At 38.9% G+C, this 16,441-nt stretch overlaps 2 protein-coding genes across 3 annotated transcripts in view; one reads left to right on the forward strand and one right to left on the reverse strand.

Moving 5' to 3' along the window:
* ddx49 (DEAD (Asp-Glu-Ala-Asp) box polypeptide 49) lies at positions 1 to 11,060 on the forward strand. Its single transcript, XM_061975955.2, has 13 exons — positions 1 to 253; positions 557 to 680; positions 2,683 to 2,768; positions 2,836 to 2,957; positions 4,400 to 4,587; positions 4,650 to 4,790; positions 7,495 to 7,570; positions 7,681 to 7,757; positions 7,828 to 7,925; positions 9,483 to 9,557; positions 9,677 to 9,765; positions 9,876 to 9,947; positions 10,899 to 11,060. Exons 1-13 carry the CDS (start codon positions 139 to 141, stop codon positions 11,058 to 11,060), a joined length of 1,425 nt encoding a protein of 474 aa, XP_061831939.1. The 5' UTR covers positions 1 to 138.
* LOC133616547 (regulator of nonsense transcripts 1-like) overlaps positions 11,058 to 16,441 on the reverse strand; it is a 25,794-nt gene continuing 20,410 nt past the window's right edge. For both annotated transcript variants that reach the window (XM_061975954.2, XM_061975953.2), the window contains exons 21-24: positions 16,208 to 16,372; positions 15,184 to 15,398; positions 13,349 to 13,471; positions 11,058 to 13,262 (exon numbers count right to left, since the gene is read on the reverse strand). In XM_061975954.2, coding sequence (XP_061831938.1) covers positions 13,352 to 13,471; positions 15,184 to 15,398; positions 16,208 to 16,372 — 500 coding nt within the window. In that variant the 3' untranslated portion in view covers positions 11,058 to 13,262; positions 13,349 to 13,351. The remainder of the gene's footprint in view (positions 13,263 to 13,348; positions 13,472 to 15,183; positions 15,399 to 16,207; positions 16,373 to 16,441) is intronic.

A 16,441-nucleotide genomic window follows, 5' to 3' on the forward strand; every position in this document is an offset into this window, starting at 1 on the left:
CCATATTGGAACGTCAGAAAAACACATGAGGGTCTCTCTCTTCAGATCCCAAACTACAATTCGCGCCGTCTGTGTTTATTTCTTAATTTCTGTACCTTTCGACCTATTTAATCATATTGGGGAACATACAGATCAAAGATGAGTGACTTTTCGTCGCTCGGACTGTCCGACTGGCTTATTAAACAGTGCAAACAGTTGGGAATAAATAAACCCACTACTGTACAGGAAAACTGCATGCCAGCCATCCTACAAGGTAAGACACACTCAATACTAACTAAAAAATTAGACAAAGTTTAAATATTGTCTGACATGAATTGATTAACGTGGACCCCGACTTAAACAAGTTGGAAAAACTTATTCGGGTGTTACCATTTAGTGGTCAATTGTACGGAATATGTACTGTACTGTGCAATCTACTAATAAAAGTCTCAATCAATCAGTCAATCAAAGCAATGTATTCAGAAAAATGTGAAACAATGTGTATGTCCGGCTATCTTTCTCAAGGTACATGACCATAACGTTCAAAACATAAACACAGTGCCTTTTTATAACCCAGGTCGTGATTGTTTGGGCTGTGCCAAAACCGGAAGTGGGAAGACAGCAGCTTTCGTGCTTCCGGTGTTGCAGAAACTATCAGAGGACCCATATGGCATCTTCTGTCTGGTGCTCACACCCACCAGGTCAGTGCTACTTTGCTTTCATTTATTTCCTTTCTAACAAATAGATTACTTTTAGAGATGACGTCTTCTGGTTATTGTGTGTATATTTCCAATTAAAAACAGTACTTGTCATTGCATTCATTTCAACTTAGGTTTAACTTTTGCTGTTTTACATAAAGTAATACAAAAACTAAATAACCCATAAATTATGTATGGCAACTAAAAAAAAGAAATACAACTAAAACAATCCACATACGCTGACAGAAAATATAAAACAATACCTATACTTTAAGACAAATTTTTTTTTAAATATCAGTAAAATGTACATCTATTTTTAAAATGTACAAATTAGATTAAAATAAATTGTGACTGTAATATTATTGATTTTGTATTGTTAGTTTTTGATGGTTCATTGCAAACTACTGCAAGTTTATGAAATAGAGCTACTTTTGAGTAGCCTGACTCTCGCCAGATCCTTGTAGTTCGCTGAGCTCCACACAAGGATCTGGGACTTCTTAATAGGAGATGTATTTCAGAAGGCGTGGCCTTCTGAAATACAAATTCTATAAGATTCGCTACACCTCCGTAATACCGAAGTACTTGTCAAACTACTTCCATAACGTAAATGACCGCCATAACCACAACACCAGGGGGAGCTCCACAAACCATGTTAAAACCCAGATTCCGATCTAACAAAAGTCTTAACTCATTCTCCTTCTATGCCACATCAATATGGAATGCACTCCCAACAGGTGTAAAAGAAAGTGCATCTCTACCCTTCTTCAAAACCGCACTAAAAGAACACCTCCAGGCAACAACAACCCTAGACTAACACCCTCCCCCCACCACATCCCACCTCCTCAGATTGTAAATAATCAAATGTATATACTTGTTCTTATGCTTTCTGAGCTCACTATGTTCACTGCTCGCTGTACATATCCTACCAAGTCAGTCCTACACTGTTTCAGTGTCCATTTCTCAGATGATATTATTGATGACTGAAGTGCTGATATCAACCAAACCTAACGCCCCCGCCCCAACACCCTCCACATCCCACCCCCCGGATTGTAAATAATTCAATGTATATACTCTGATGATGATTAACTTGTGTGATGACTGTATTATGCTGATAGTATAAATTTATACCATGAATTGATTAACGTGGACCCCGACTTAAACAAGTTGAAAAACTTATTCGGGTGTTACCATTTAGTGGTCAATTGTACGGAATATGTACTGTACTGTGCAATCTACTAATAAAAGTCTCAATCAATCAATCAATCAATTGTAAAAAACTCATTGTATGTGATTGGATAAACCACTTGTCCGTTATCTTGAATGACGTGCCACTTCAACCACTCACATCGAAATCAACCCGTGACGCTGATAAGAGCGACGCTGGGAAATCCAAAATAGAACAGCCGACATATTGGATAACTTTTACTGAAACAACGCAGCAATGTCAGTAGACGATCGATGTCGCAAAACATTTGCAATAGCAGAATCAATGTCAGCACACGACTCCTCGGTGCGTGCCGCCATTGTTGTTTGAATCAAACAACAAAAATCCTGCCCGGCGATCCTGATTGGTTCATTATTTTTTGCTATCTTGAAGAAGTTTGCATTGCCGTCGAGCCCAGATCCTTGTGTGGAGCTCAGCGAACTACAAGGATCTGGCGAGAGTCAGGTTAACTTTTGAGTGGCATCAGCTTAAAATTGACCTTGTTGCTCCTCCCCTGCCATTTCTTTCCTCTGCGCTATTGCATCGCATCAGGTCAATGGTGTGTGCGTGTGTGAGTGACAGGAAGAAAAGCTCAAAGTAGCTAAGGGAGGAGGTGTTTGGTGCTGCATGTGGTTTGCATTTATGAATTTGAAGACCTCAAATATTTGTCAGACACCTTATATCAGGGTCAATACCACATATTTAGTTACTGCAGGCTAGCACATGCTGTTTTTTTTTTAGCTAAACAAAAGCAACTTTAAAATGAAAAGATGTGATTGGTGTCACTGTGATATCATGCAGGGAGTTGGCCTACCAGATCGCTGAGCAGTTTCGAGTCCTGGGAAAGCCGCTCGGTCTGCGAGACTGCATCATCGTAGGCGGAATGGGTAAGCGCATCAGTCCCAGCTACAAACATGGAAGAAGTGTGCGCTGACGTCTTGTGTTCACCCACAGATATGGTAAGTCAGGCCCTGGCGCTTTCCAACCAGCCTCACGTAGTCGTAGCGACGCCGGGCCGACTCGCCGATCACATCCGGAGCTCCAACACCTTCAGCTTAAAGAAGATCCAGTTCTTGGTGAGTCAGTTACCGTACTCCACATAAATTGTCATAGTGCATCTATGTTGTATAAAAAGGCATTTTTAGTTAATATTATCTTCCCAGGCTGTCTTTATGGGGAAGATAATTAAGGCCACACAGAAAAAATACACAAAAATTACCGGAATAGAATATATTTTTAGTTATAAAAAAATCACTTTTTAATGCCTCTGTGTTAAATATGAGCATACATTTGTAATGGTTATCAGAGAAGTAGGGATGTAACGATTAATGCTATAAATGATAAACGGTGATACTGCTCATTTCCTAGAGAAGCAGCTAGTGCGCTGAATGCTAGTGGTCTTAAATGCTAAAATTAAAGTCATTTAAGCACTCAAATAACATCAATATGGCTCTTCAGAAGTATATTTTATGTTTCTTGTGCCAAGGAAAGTATATTGTGTGCAGGTTTTTTTTTTAATTTAACAATATAATGTGGTTAAAAGATTTCACTTTGTGTACTTTGTGTACTTTTTGAGCACAGTGATAATGATAACCGTGATAGTTTCCGTCACAGTAATCGTGATGTGAAATGTTCATATCTTACATCGCTACAGAGAAGCCGTTTCTGGCCTGCGTCAAGTAGAGGATTGTCCAAATCAGTATTTTTGAAATGGTGGCAGGTAGGGCTTGATGAGACAAAATAAACATTGTATTATTATTTAGTGTGCACACTTTGTAGTTGTAGCATTACCGTATTTTTCGGAGTATAAGTCGCACCGGCCGAAAATGCATAATAAAGAAGGAAAAAAACATATATAAGTCGCACTGGAGTATAAGTCGCATTTTTGGGGGAAATTTATTTGATAAAACCCAACACCAAGAATAGACATTTGAAAGGCAATTTAAAATAAATAAAGAATAGCGAACAACAGGCTGAATAATTGTACGTTATATGACGCATAAATAACCAACTGAGAACGTGCCTGGTATGTTAACGTAACATATTATGGTAAGAGTCGTTCAAATAACTATAACATATAGAACATGCTATACGTTTACCAAACAATCTGTCACTCCTAATCGCTAAATCCGATGAAATCTTGGACGTCTAGTCTCTTACGTGAATGAGCTAAATAATATTATTTGATATTTTACGGTAATGTGTTAATAATTTCACACATAAGTCGCTCCTCCTGAGTATAAGTCGCACCACCGGCCAAACTATGAAAAAAACTGCGACTTATAGTCCGAAAAATACGGTAAATACAATTCTAGACAGCACAGATTCTATTGCTAGCAGATTATAAAAAGGTGCCAGGTCTAATCCCCCAATATAATTGACCTTAGTATTAATGATACTATGTTTTTGTGTATTCTTGTATTTAATTGATTCAATTGAATGGATTCGGTGTTGACTGTAAAACTATTTAAATTTAGCTTGGCCTGCTCTGTACATTATGATATTATATTGTGTGCAGATCTTGGATGAGGCGGACAGACTGTTGGAGCAGGGCTGCACTGACTTCACCAAAGACCTGGAAGTCATCCTAGGGGTGATACCAGCCAAAAGACAGACTCTGCTGTTCAGCGCTACGCTCACAGACACGCTGCAGGAGCTGAAAAACATCGCCATGAACAGACCCTTCTTCTGGGAGAGTACATCCGAGTGAGTGCCCCGCTGAACACATGACCGGTGTATGTTTTGCTACTATGTCACTGTGTTATCAGAACTCGCACGGTGGAAGAGTTGGACCAGAGGTACATTCTGACTCCAGAGAAGGTTAAAGATGCTTACCTGGTCCACCTGATCCAGACCTTCACAGACACACACGATGACTGGTCCATCATCATCTTCACCAACACATGCAAGTGAGCCCAGCTGAACAATTTGTTCTACAGCAGTATAGAACAAGACATAATTACCGTAAATGCTCTAATTAACACTTCTATTCAATAATTTCAGTCCCTTATAGTCGCTTGTTTGTTCAAAAGGGCTACACGACTTGGAAACCAAATCGACATTGAGGTTTTAATTAGTGCGGTTACTAACCGCAACAGGCTGAGTTTTTTTCTTTTTTCCTCCGCCGTTGACCGGCATTTGAGTGACAGACATGTTGGCCAATCAGAATGAGGAGAAAAAAAGATTACAATGCCAAATGTCCTGTTCAGCTTCAAATCGGATAGGCGATCTGAGCCCATCAACGCTGACGAATGAGCGAAAATGTAGTCGCAATCACGTGATCGCAATAAACAAAAAGGCAACGTCCAATCTCATTTTTACCTCTAGGAAAAAATACACTTTAAGATGTTCAATATCTAATTAGGTTAAATTTTTGCTTACAGAAATTAGTCAATTTTTTTGTTCATTCGTTTAGGATAAAGTTATTTACCTTCCAATGACAGTCCAAAGGTGAACAATTCTACAGTAATGAGAAATAAAAGCGTATATCCTTTTAAATGGTTACTTGCATTAATATATATTATGATTACATTATATCATAATCACTGTATAGGTTTAACAGAATATTTTTTTAGTTAAAGAGTATGATGTTGACAAAAGCTCTGTCTGCATAAAGTCAAATATTTTTGGAAGTAAATTATTGCATATTGTTCTATTGTGTGGCACCTTGATACAAGAATATGTTGATTAACAGTCTAAAAGTATTATGTAGTCCATCAGTCATTATGTTTGCAGTTTTATGTACAAAAAAATATAAAATCGAATCAGCAATCTTAGAGAAAAAAAATCGCAATTGCGTATATTTTTTCTCTAACTCGTGCAGCCCTATTGTTCAATATGAGTAAGAGCTGCAATAGTTAATTAGTGCCAACCACCTGATGTAGTTTTTCTTACCTCCACAAGATGACAGTAGTTGCATATGACGAATCATGAGTGGTTAGCATGGTGCTTTAAATGTTGGTGTGAAACTCATTCAAGTTAGACTTTTGTTTACTATTAATTCATCAACACTATGGATGCTGACCAAATAGTTTGTTCATAATACAATGTGTAACATTGTTTCTGGTTCTGTTGTGTTAAACTTGTTAATGATCATGCACTCCAAATTATTATTATTGCATCCTTCCTCCATTTTGCGGGTTAGGTACACACACACACAACTGGCAATAGCATTTATGGGAGGGGTGTCAAACTTGTTTTCATTGAGGGTCACATCACAGATATGGCTGCCCTCAGAGGGCTGCTTATAGCAGTGAGTTATATATGAATATAAATGTATAGGAATTCACTTCATGAAATTGTGACACAGTTGCCTTTGGTTATTATACAGTTCTTCGTGTACACCATAAAAAGTAAAAACTTCTATTTTTGCGAAAAAACAGTCCGATATTTTACCGTAACATTTACAGTGGTTTTTACGGCTTATTTAAATGGAAATAGTAATACAATTTTTTCAGACAAAATTGAAATTTCCACGACTGCAGTGCCATGTTTTTACCGTAAAACAGTCATTTTCACAGTGTGCTATTAAATGGATCGCTTGCTTTGAAATTGTAAGTCAAGCAGATATTTACGTTAATTAATTTTGTTGTATTTTTTCTTATGTTATGGTTTAAAACATATTTACAAGATATAATATTTTTATTATTAAATATTTAACAGGTGTGCGAATCTTTGAGCACTTAACAATTCGATGCGATTAAGAAACGATTCTCGATTTAACGAGATACCCGATTCAAACAGATGTTTGAATGTTTATAATGAAACTTTTTCAAAACAAGTTACAGGTTAGCAAAGCCCCTTCTGGTTGCAAGGAGATTACCAAAAAACATATTTTTTAAAAATCGATTAAAAAAAAAAATTTCAATTAATTTTTAAAAAATTCTGAATTGATTTAGAATCGGAATAAATTAGAATCGCAATTCAGATGTGAATCGATTTTTTTGTGCACACCTACTTTTGAAGTTTAAAAGATATTCAACTGCATGCAGTACATGTATTAGAGATAAATACAAATATAAAGTACGTTGACGCATATTGTTTCCAGGCTTTTGCGGGCCACGTAAAATGATGCAATGGGCCAGATCTGGCATCTGGGCTTTGAGTTTGACACCTGTGATAAATTATATTACGATTTTTTTTATTTATTTTTTTACTTCGTTGTGCTTTAGAATAATAGAATTTATAGACCAAAGGTTTTCAGAGGTCCTACAGTGTGGGTCCCCTCGGGTAAAATTAACTGCTTTGGGCCTCCCCTACAACCTGAAAAATTGATTCTGGAGCACATTTTGTGGTGTTCTGCAGACCCTAGACTCTTAATTTGTGGACTGTCGGGAATAAAAATCAACTCAGTTTGCCATTGGGATGATTTAAGAGTAAAAATGATCAGGTTTAAAAGATGTTCTTCTCAAGCTTTGCTCCTGATGTTTTATTTGTTTTTATTAAAGTTATATCTGTGGTTAACTTTACACCTTCATATTTCAGGATGGTTTTACTATAAATATTAACTTTAAAAAACATTGCTAGTCAATTGTTTGAATGTTGCCTAAGACACACATTTGCCAAGTTTTTTTTGTATGTATGGTTTTGACAAATTGTTTTGCTTTCTCCCAGGAGCTGTCAAATCCTCACCATGATGCTTCGGCGATTTAACTTTCCCACCATCTCCCTCCACTCCATGATGAAACAGGTGAGATGTGAAGTGGTTGGAGAAGATGACCATAAAGAAAAAAATCAACAGTTAGGAGGCGACTAAATGGACCTTCACAATAAAAGACTGACCTCGCTTTGGTTTTCCAGAAACAACGATTTGCAAACCTCTCCAAATTCAAGGCCAGCGTCTATAAGATCCTGATCGCGACAGATGTAGCTGCCAGGTAAGCGTCTCTTCTTCTTCATCATCTGAAATACTTGATCATTCATACCTGCCATTGACTTCCCAACAAGGGGCTTGGATATTCCTACTGTTCAAGTCGTCATCAATCACAACACCCCCGGCCTGCCCAAAATCTACATCCACAGAGTGGGACGAACGGCGAGAGCAGGTACTATCAATGACATGCCTGTGGGAATATTTGAAGGCACTTTAAAAAAATAATAATAATAATAAGTTTGCCTATAATTCATGCTCCTCAATACTTATATATTTTTTATGCATTATAATTTGTAAAATACAGAAAGTGCAAGGTGGCTTACAATGCAGGTAATGAGTACTTTTATTGCGCCCAAAAAGCACTCAATAAGGACGTCCAAAAGCCGCCAACAATACTCAATTTACATCCTGTGACGTGCATATTTACCAAGTATTAGCAACATTGTTGTTATGAGCTCTACACTGAGGAACTACTTTTAGCGGCGCCATGATCACATAGGTATAACTTACTTGAGCGGCAATTAACAAACTGAGCCGTTGAGCCGCTGCATTGCGTCTGACTTGGTGAAAGTTAATTCTAGATCATGCCCCTCACTAAACCGAGAAGTTGGTCAAGTTTGACATTCAACTCAGACGAGACAGAAAAACACTCGTTTGCAGCCACCTTATTTTCTTTTTTACTTGCGTGTGGTCTATGACAATTTTTTCATCTAAAAAGCATGAAAAAAATGGAAGTTTGGAAAGTTGGCCACAAGAGGCTGCAGTAATTCACTAAATACTGGTATGATATGTATATAATGTATCTGCTGTTGTAGTTGTTTAAAAAAAAAAAGAGGCCGATTCAGATACATGTCAAAATATCGGCGCCGATAACTAGAACAGGATGTTAAATATAACAAGAGTCAAACACATATACACATTCTGTACATATACATTCATTGTACAAACACATATACACATTCTGTACATATACAAGTACATATGCATACTTACTCATGCACATAATCACGTTTCATCAAACATATATTAACGTTGTTGCCCTAGGGTAAACTGGGTGTAACACATGGCACACTGACAAAGCTTAACCTATTGTGACTATAACAATCTACAAGGTTAATGTAGGTTGCTTCTCTTTCTCCCCCTCCATTTTTCTGCATTCTTTCGTATCTCAAGTTATCATTACGTATATGTATTGTTGCATTTAAACAACTGTATTGTTGATAATAAAGGTAAATTATTGGTATTGTTCATTATCAATAGCGCTATTTCTATTGGTATTTGTATTGATCCATTTGTAGTGTAATAATGCTCATTGTCATTTCTGTATTATTTTTTTTTTTTTCGCTAACTGCTTATTTGCTATTACTTTTACTGTCATATTTGCTCATGTTGCTCTATTGTTGTTGTTTGCTGTTGTTGTTTTTGTCTCTCTGTCTAATCCCCCTCTTGTCCCCACAATTTCCCCCTCTGTCTTCTTTTTTTTTCTCTTTCTATCCCCTCCTGCTCCGGCCCGGCTGCACTAAATGATAATATAAATACATTTAATAAAGTCAAATACAAATAAGGCAACAAGAGAAGTATCCTACACTTCTCTTTTGTAAAGTAAATCTGAACAGCCGACATGGGCATCTACATCAACTATATGATTTGCCTGAGAAGCTGGACAGGACACAAAAAAAAAAAGGAAAAAAATATAACAAGAGTCTGACCATGAGGTCTTCCTGTGAAGGCAGGAATGGGGTGTCCATCACACTGGTGACACAGTACGACATCCACCTGGTCCAAGCCATCGAAGAGCAAATTCGTAAGCATGAGCACTAAAAAAAACAATCTTCAGACCATTTAGATACACAGCATCCTTAAAGATTAAACTCAAATTGGCGGCTATTCTAAAATTCTTTCATTCTTCAAATGTCCCCCCAGAAACCAAGTTGAGTGAGTTCCCTGTGGAGGAGAAAGAAGTCCTGAAAATCCTCACGCAGGTCAACTTGACCAAACGGGAGTGTGAAATTGTAAGATCTTCTATTTTCATTGAGCTTTGCTGATGTTCAAAGCAAAATGTACTTACTTCACTTTACAGCAGATCCACATGTTTCATTGACATTAGACATTTGCATTGTAGAGACTGGAGTCTAGTGACTTTGATGAGAAAAAGGAGATCAATAAGAGGAAAGAGCTGATCTTGGAAGGAAAGGTAAGAGCGGTTTGTTTGGGAGCCATTTTTAATGCACATGCAGCGTCGGCATTTGCCCACGCTACCGACTAGAAAATGAGTCAGTAAAGGAAATTTAGTAGCATATGAATTGACTTTTTTTTTTATATATAAATTTACTTTTTTTAATTTGGATTCACTTTTCTAGTTTAATGTTATGTAAAGTGGTATCATTTTGTATTCACATTTTAATTATGTACTCATTTTTATATACCGTACATAAATACATGTTATTCTTGTGTATTTTTTAGTATTGTGCTAGAATTTTTTTTGGTGAACCAACATTTAAAATAGTGACGTCAGTCAAAACATGTAGTAGATATGGCACTACCTTATGAAATGTTTACATTCAAAACAAAAATAAAATCATAGAATATTTCTGAATAATTCCCACTAACGGAGTAATATTTTCTGTTAGTTAAAATTGCTCTGCTCTACACCTTATCTTATAACTGCCACCAGTGATTTTTTTCCTTAATTTAAAATACGGTTAAAAAAGAACTATAACAAGCGAGTCTTTTAACTCACCCTTTAAGAGCTGTGTATTTCATCTCGGTGAGAGACAAACGTTTTGCCCTTTTCCTTCTTAAATCGCCCACGCAAAAAAATTGGTTCAGAACATTTTTAATTTGGTTGCAAAAAATTACCACAAATTCGCTCCGAGTGAGACCTACTAGAATTACAGGCATGTTTACTTCCGTAATGACTGCTCGTGAGACTTAATTTAGGACCCCATTACGTTCACATTAAAAATATTCTTACGACTGCATAAAAATATCAGATTTAGACATCATACCCTGCCTTGTGGGACTGTCGCTCTTCTCATCACAAAAAAAATCAATGCATAACTGCCTGAAGCCTGTGATTTGATAGCTATGTCTGCTTAACAAACTACTAAAACAATTTTCGTTCTTGGTCAACATCCCGTTCTAGGATCCAGACATGGAGGCAAAAAGGAAAGCGGAACTGGAGAAGATCAAGACTCAGAAGAAGAAGTTCAAAGAGCAGATACAGGAGAACATTGACAGGCAGAAAAAAGGACAGCTCAAAAGGAAAATGAAGAGTAAACACACAAAGAAGAAGGCAACAGTGTGACGCTGTTTGGTTTGATGTTTTATTACTGTGCAATATCTTTTTGTGACCATGAACATATTGATTTTACCATAATAAACGAAATATTCAGTTGGCAGCATTTGACTCCAGTCACTTCATACGAAATATTAACTCATTGTTTTACTCCATATTTACATCCCACTGGGATTTTAAGTGCTGTCTTTCAGATGTCTGCAACTCAAAAGTTATTACTGCACGGAAGGCAAAAATGTTGGGGCTGATGAGTGCGGGGAGAAAAACTCCACAGCAGGTTTTTATTTTTTAAAGATAGTACATGTTAGGAGCATATTAAAACTCAAACGTGATTTGTGAACGCATGTCACGTGTGAAAGCAACTCTACTCGATTACAAAACTAGAATCACAAGAAGTGTGAGAAAGATGGAGGAATCTAATAATAAAAAAGAGCATTCCCACTGCCAATACGTTGCTAGAAACACAAGAAAACAGCACATCATGTGACAGAAGCCAACTGAAGTCAAGGGTTACCTGCTCTGATTTACCACCCATATAAGCTCAGAGAGGACGTCAACAAGAAATACGCAACAAAGTTTGCACAGAAGGAAAAAGTCCATTCATTTCATTCCACAGAGAAGGAAGGTGGCTTCCGACCCAGCATCTCAACTCATTTGGCCTCGTTTTGTAGATATAAAAATAAAAGTTGAGCCCTCTTTTGTGTAAAAGGGGCGTAAATGCTGGTTGTTTTGGGAGAACTACATTCATGCTTGTGCTGCAGCCACTTTTTCTTAACGTATAGGCACTGATTTAGGCTCCTTTGTCACCTTTCAGGGGAACAACTGCCCGTCGTTCATGTCCACCTGACGTATTTAAATGCAATCAAATGTCCCTACGGATTAGGATTCACTTGCAAATTATGACTTCATTATTTCTTAACCCCTGAAAATGTTGCCATTTTGGGGGATTTGGTTTCTTTATCGATGGGTGACAACCATCAACTTTTGATCTAAAAGCTTCAAACTGATACAATCCAGTAACTCATGTCCAATTCCTCCTGAGCCACCTTCCTTGTCTCCCCCTCATGTGTGTTTGTGTGTGTGTGCTTGATTACCACAAGCTCCATGGTGGATGTGGCTTCCTTCACCAAAGCAGGGGTTTTGCCTCGACTCCCCAAAGGAATCACCAAACAAGGTATTTTTCTACATCAGCTCAGACAAAGAGTAAACGGGTGGTCTCAAATCGCTACTCTATCAGAAAATCTGATATACAAAGCTGGTCATGTACGAGTCATCAATCACTTGTTTTGTGGTTTGTTGTTGTTCCAATGTTGTGCTCCATGATTAAAAAGCTACTTCAGAAAAGAAGGGGAAAAAAAGGTCTCATATCACGAGTGTGGGATTTGTATGTCATGCCTTGAAAAAGAAGTCTTGAAATCCCCTCGCCACTCTGATGGTTCAAAACCACTCCTTTAGAAGACTCGGTTAAAAGAGCCAGGAGGTCCCCAAGGCAAATGGAAGGTCTTCCAATTTCAAGGAACTCAGACTCAAGCACAGAAAGTGTTTGCTTTCCTCTCTCAGGAGAGAGTGTGTCGACTGCCACTTCCTTCAGAGGCTGTGAAGGATTGTGTACGCGCCTTCCTCCTACTCCTCCTCCTCCTCCCACGATCCATCAAATTTAGATCAGTCCAGGACATCACGTGATGGAAAACCTGCTGACATATAGGATGAGGATTTTTGTATCGCCTGTTGGATCACTTTCTAAGATCTTGCCTCCTGCAAGTCCGGAGAACCAACTCTTCAAAATTCAGCCAGGAAACTTGTATTGTCATCCGACGGAGTTCCCGGAGGCTGCAAGGTGAAGAGTGTTTGTTGGGCTTTTGGGTTTGGGACGTGAGCCTCATTTGCATTCCCTCCCCATCTGGTTTCCTCCTCGGCAGCTTGACGACACGTCGCCATCTTCTCGACTTCCCTCCTCGCACCGGCACTGGCCCCTGCCTCTCGCTTGTCCACCGGCCTCTCCGCCTTCTCTGCGCCTGTCTGTTCGTGCTCTTCTTCTACCCTCTTATTTCTCTCGCTGGTCATTGGTTTGCTATTCCGTCGCTTTCACTCGGTGGTGCTTCGGTTGTAGCAGAGGAAAACAGGTATCCTTTTTATGATTTTATTATTTCCCAGATTAAAAAGCTAGTGAACTTAGGCTCAGCTCAAGCCTAGCTCACTTCTTCAAGTAACCTGGAAAAGACACAAGATAGTTTTAGCCAATGGACACAACCTGACGTGCATAATCATCAGACCTAATGGAGTGGAGCGCCACTTACACTCTAGTACTGTGACAGACCGGTCACCCCACCATGCTGGTATGCACGTTCACCCTGGTAAGTCGAGTCCTGGGACAAAGCCACATCGATTTGGGACTTGAACTCGTCACCTAAGTAACTGTCCTGTAGAACCAAAAAACAAATGTATAAAAAAATAGGTCTGCGTCTGGGTGAAAATCAGGGATGCATGATATATTTTTTTCTCTCAAGCAAATACAGATAACTTCTTGTTTCTCAAGACCAATAAAGTTAATATATATATATATATTTTTTAAATGATGATTTAACTTTAGTTTGTTCACACAAGAAAAAGTTAAAGTAAAAAACAGTCAAACAAAGGTGGACATGACAAACCGTGAAATATGAAATCACAACTACGGTAGAGCTAACATCACATCCATAATATATGTCCTGATAAGGGATGACATCATTTTAAAGGGGTCCTGCTATGCAAAACCAACTTTCTTACCTGCTGGTACATATATATTTGTACCTCCCGAAAATTGGAATTCAAACTATGGAGGCATGACGCCAATTTATAGATAACACTTTTGCCTCGTTCCGTTTGGACTTTGACACTTTAGTTACGTCAGAGGATATCTCCATATATGGTAGACGTTTACTCGTGCATTTTTATCTTATTTGTCTCTATCCTCTTGTTGTGGGGCAGACTGGATCGTACATACCGGTACACATGTATGCTAAAATCCTCCACTGTTGCCATTTCTAATGCAAAGTAGTGTATAGCTCCATACGAAAGCACTTAAAACTACAACATGGTTGACAGAGAAAAGACACAGTCCAAGGAGACTTGGTCTGAAGAAGGTCTACGGCACGTATATAAAAATAAAATCAGGACGCTACATTACCAACAAGAATGTTACTTACACATTTACCGCTAAATGGTAAGTGGCTTATATTTGTCTACCACTTTTCTACTTTCAAGGTACTCAAAGCGCTTTGACACTATTTCCACATTCACCCATTCACACACTGATGGTGGGAGCTGCCATGGAAGGCCCTACCCACAACCCATCAAGGGCTAGGGTGAAGTGTATTGCTCAAGGACAACGTGCTTGACTAGGATGGCAGAAGCTTGAGATCAAACCAGGAACCCTCAAGTTGTTCTACCAACCGAGCCACGGTGTCTTTGCTCAGCACTTGTTGCAGGTAGTCTGCATTCTCTTCTCACTGGAATAAGGCACTTTCTTTTTTCAGTGTGGATACTAGTGGCTGGCCAATGAGGTGCAATGTGTCAAAGACAGGTGGTTTTTTTTATTTTATCCCACGCGGAGTGTTTGCAGAGCATTTAGTTCGGGCGGCACGTTTACACTGTGAAGTCCTGTGAGCTAAGGGACAGTTTGGAACATCTCACGAGGTAGGAGCGCTTGATTTGTTCAACTTAACCCACTTTTGGCACAGTATGGTAAATCTTGCTTCCCATCCATCTATCCATTTTCTACCGCTTATTCCCTTTTGGGGTCGCGGGGGGCGCTGGAGCCTATCTCAGCTACAATCGGGCGGAAGGCGGGGTACACCCTGGACAAGTCGCCACCTCATCGCAGGGCCAACACAGATAGACAGACAACATTCACACTCACATCCACACACTAGGGCCAATTTAGTGTTGCCAATCAACTTATCCCCAGGTGCATGTCTTTGGAGGTGGGAGGAAGCCGTTCACTGTAGCATTTTTTTTATTGGTTATCGGATACTTTTTTTTAATGTTATCAGATTATCAGTGTGACGGTATAATTCCCAATATCCACCCGATAATTATCGTGCACCCCTATTTTACATAAATACATGACAAAACAGAGGTGAAAATGCCTTACCTGTGACAGTTCTGGCTGTGACAAACCAGGCTGGCTCATCTGGGAAGGTTGACTCATTGTTATGTAGCCTTGAGTCAGTGGCCCCTGTGAGAAGGACTGGGAGGATCCATCCTGGCTGGCTTGGCTGTGTGGTCCATGACCAGCCTGGGCTGCTGAACCACGCGGTCTCTGTCGCCCACCACGTCCAGGCTTGTTACCCTTCATTGCTCCACGGCCTGTGTGACAAAAACAGAGCAAATAGGTCACGCACATCAATTATAATGCTTGGTGTTTTTACAATAGGTATTCAGTCTCTGATCAACGTTATTAGAAAAAAGGTTGTATCGATTTTGCTTTTCTGCCATTAAGGATATCAGACAAGGTGTAGCCTGGATTTTTCTCAAATTAATAGTTCGGATGGCAACTATCAGTACTGGCCAATCTCAGTATCGCAAATCAAGTGCAGAACAATATCCGCATATCGGTAAGAAAAAAAAATTATCGAGCATCTCTACCCAAATGTTACTTTTTATTCATGTTTATCATTTATTTCACCTTAGGCTAGACAAACCTACATAAAATAAAGCCCAGAGCTCTGCTAATTTTTTGTGGGTTTTATTATTTAGTTTTTCTCCACAGGCTATTATAGAATGACAGTTTGCTCAAATGTGACTGTAATGTTGGCACTTTAGCTCACATAGCTATGCTAGTGTTGCTAATGTTTTTGTTAGCTTAATCCAGTTCTGAATTAGTGGAGCGATACCCTGGGTGGGTGGGTGGGCATGTGACCCCGGGAACATGCTTTATCAGTATCATGCTTTAAAAAGATTTGCAGTCCAAAACACGCTCCTGACATCCTCATTTTGATAAAAAACAAACAAAAAAATTTGGAAATGTTTTTCCCACATTAGTTTTGTAGGTTAAAATGTTTCATATAGTGTGAGTCTCGAGTTAACTTTTCTGATCAATTTGAATGTATAATTTATTATACATTTATTTACGATGAACTGCAATAGGTTTCATACAGTAAACAGCTGCACTGTACCTGCAGCAGGGCCGTTAGTCTGGCCGAGATAGCTGGGCGGCGGCATGGGAGGCATCACCAGGTTAAAGGGTATTGGGAGATTCATTGCAGCCATGTGACCAGGTCCGGCGCCAATCATCCCAATCTGGTCATGAGTTTGGAAGTACATGTTGGACGGACGACCAACTGTAGGAAACAAAGATTTAAGATTTAATTCCATCCTCGCTAACGGTGTGAAAATCTCTATTTTGTTTC

This window comes from Nerophis lumbriciformis, linkage group LG14 (assembly GCF_033978685.3).
Source record: "Nerophis lumbriciformis linkage group LG14, RoL_Nlum_v2.1, whole genome shotgun sequence".
In the NCBI taxonomy this organism is placed as follows: Eukaryota; Metazoa; Chordata; class Actinopteri; order Syngnathiformes; family Syngnathidae; genus Nerophis; species Nerophis lumbriciformis.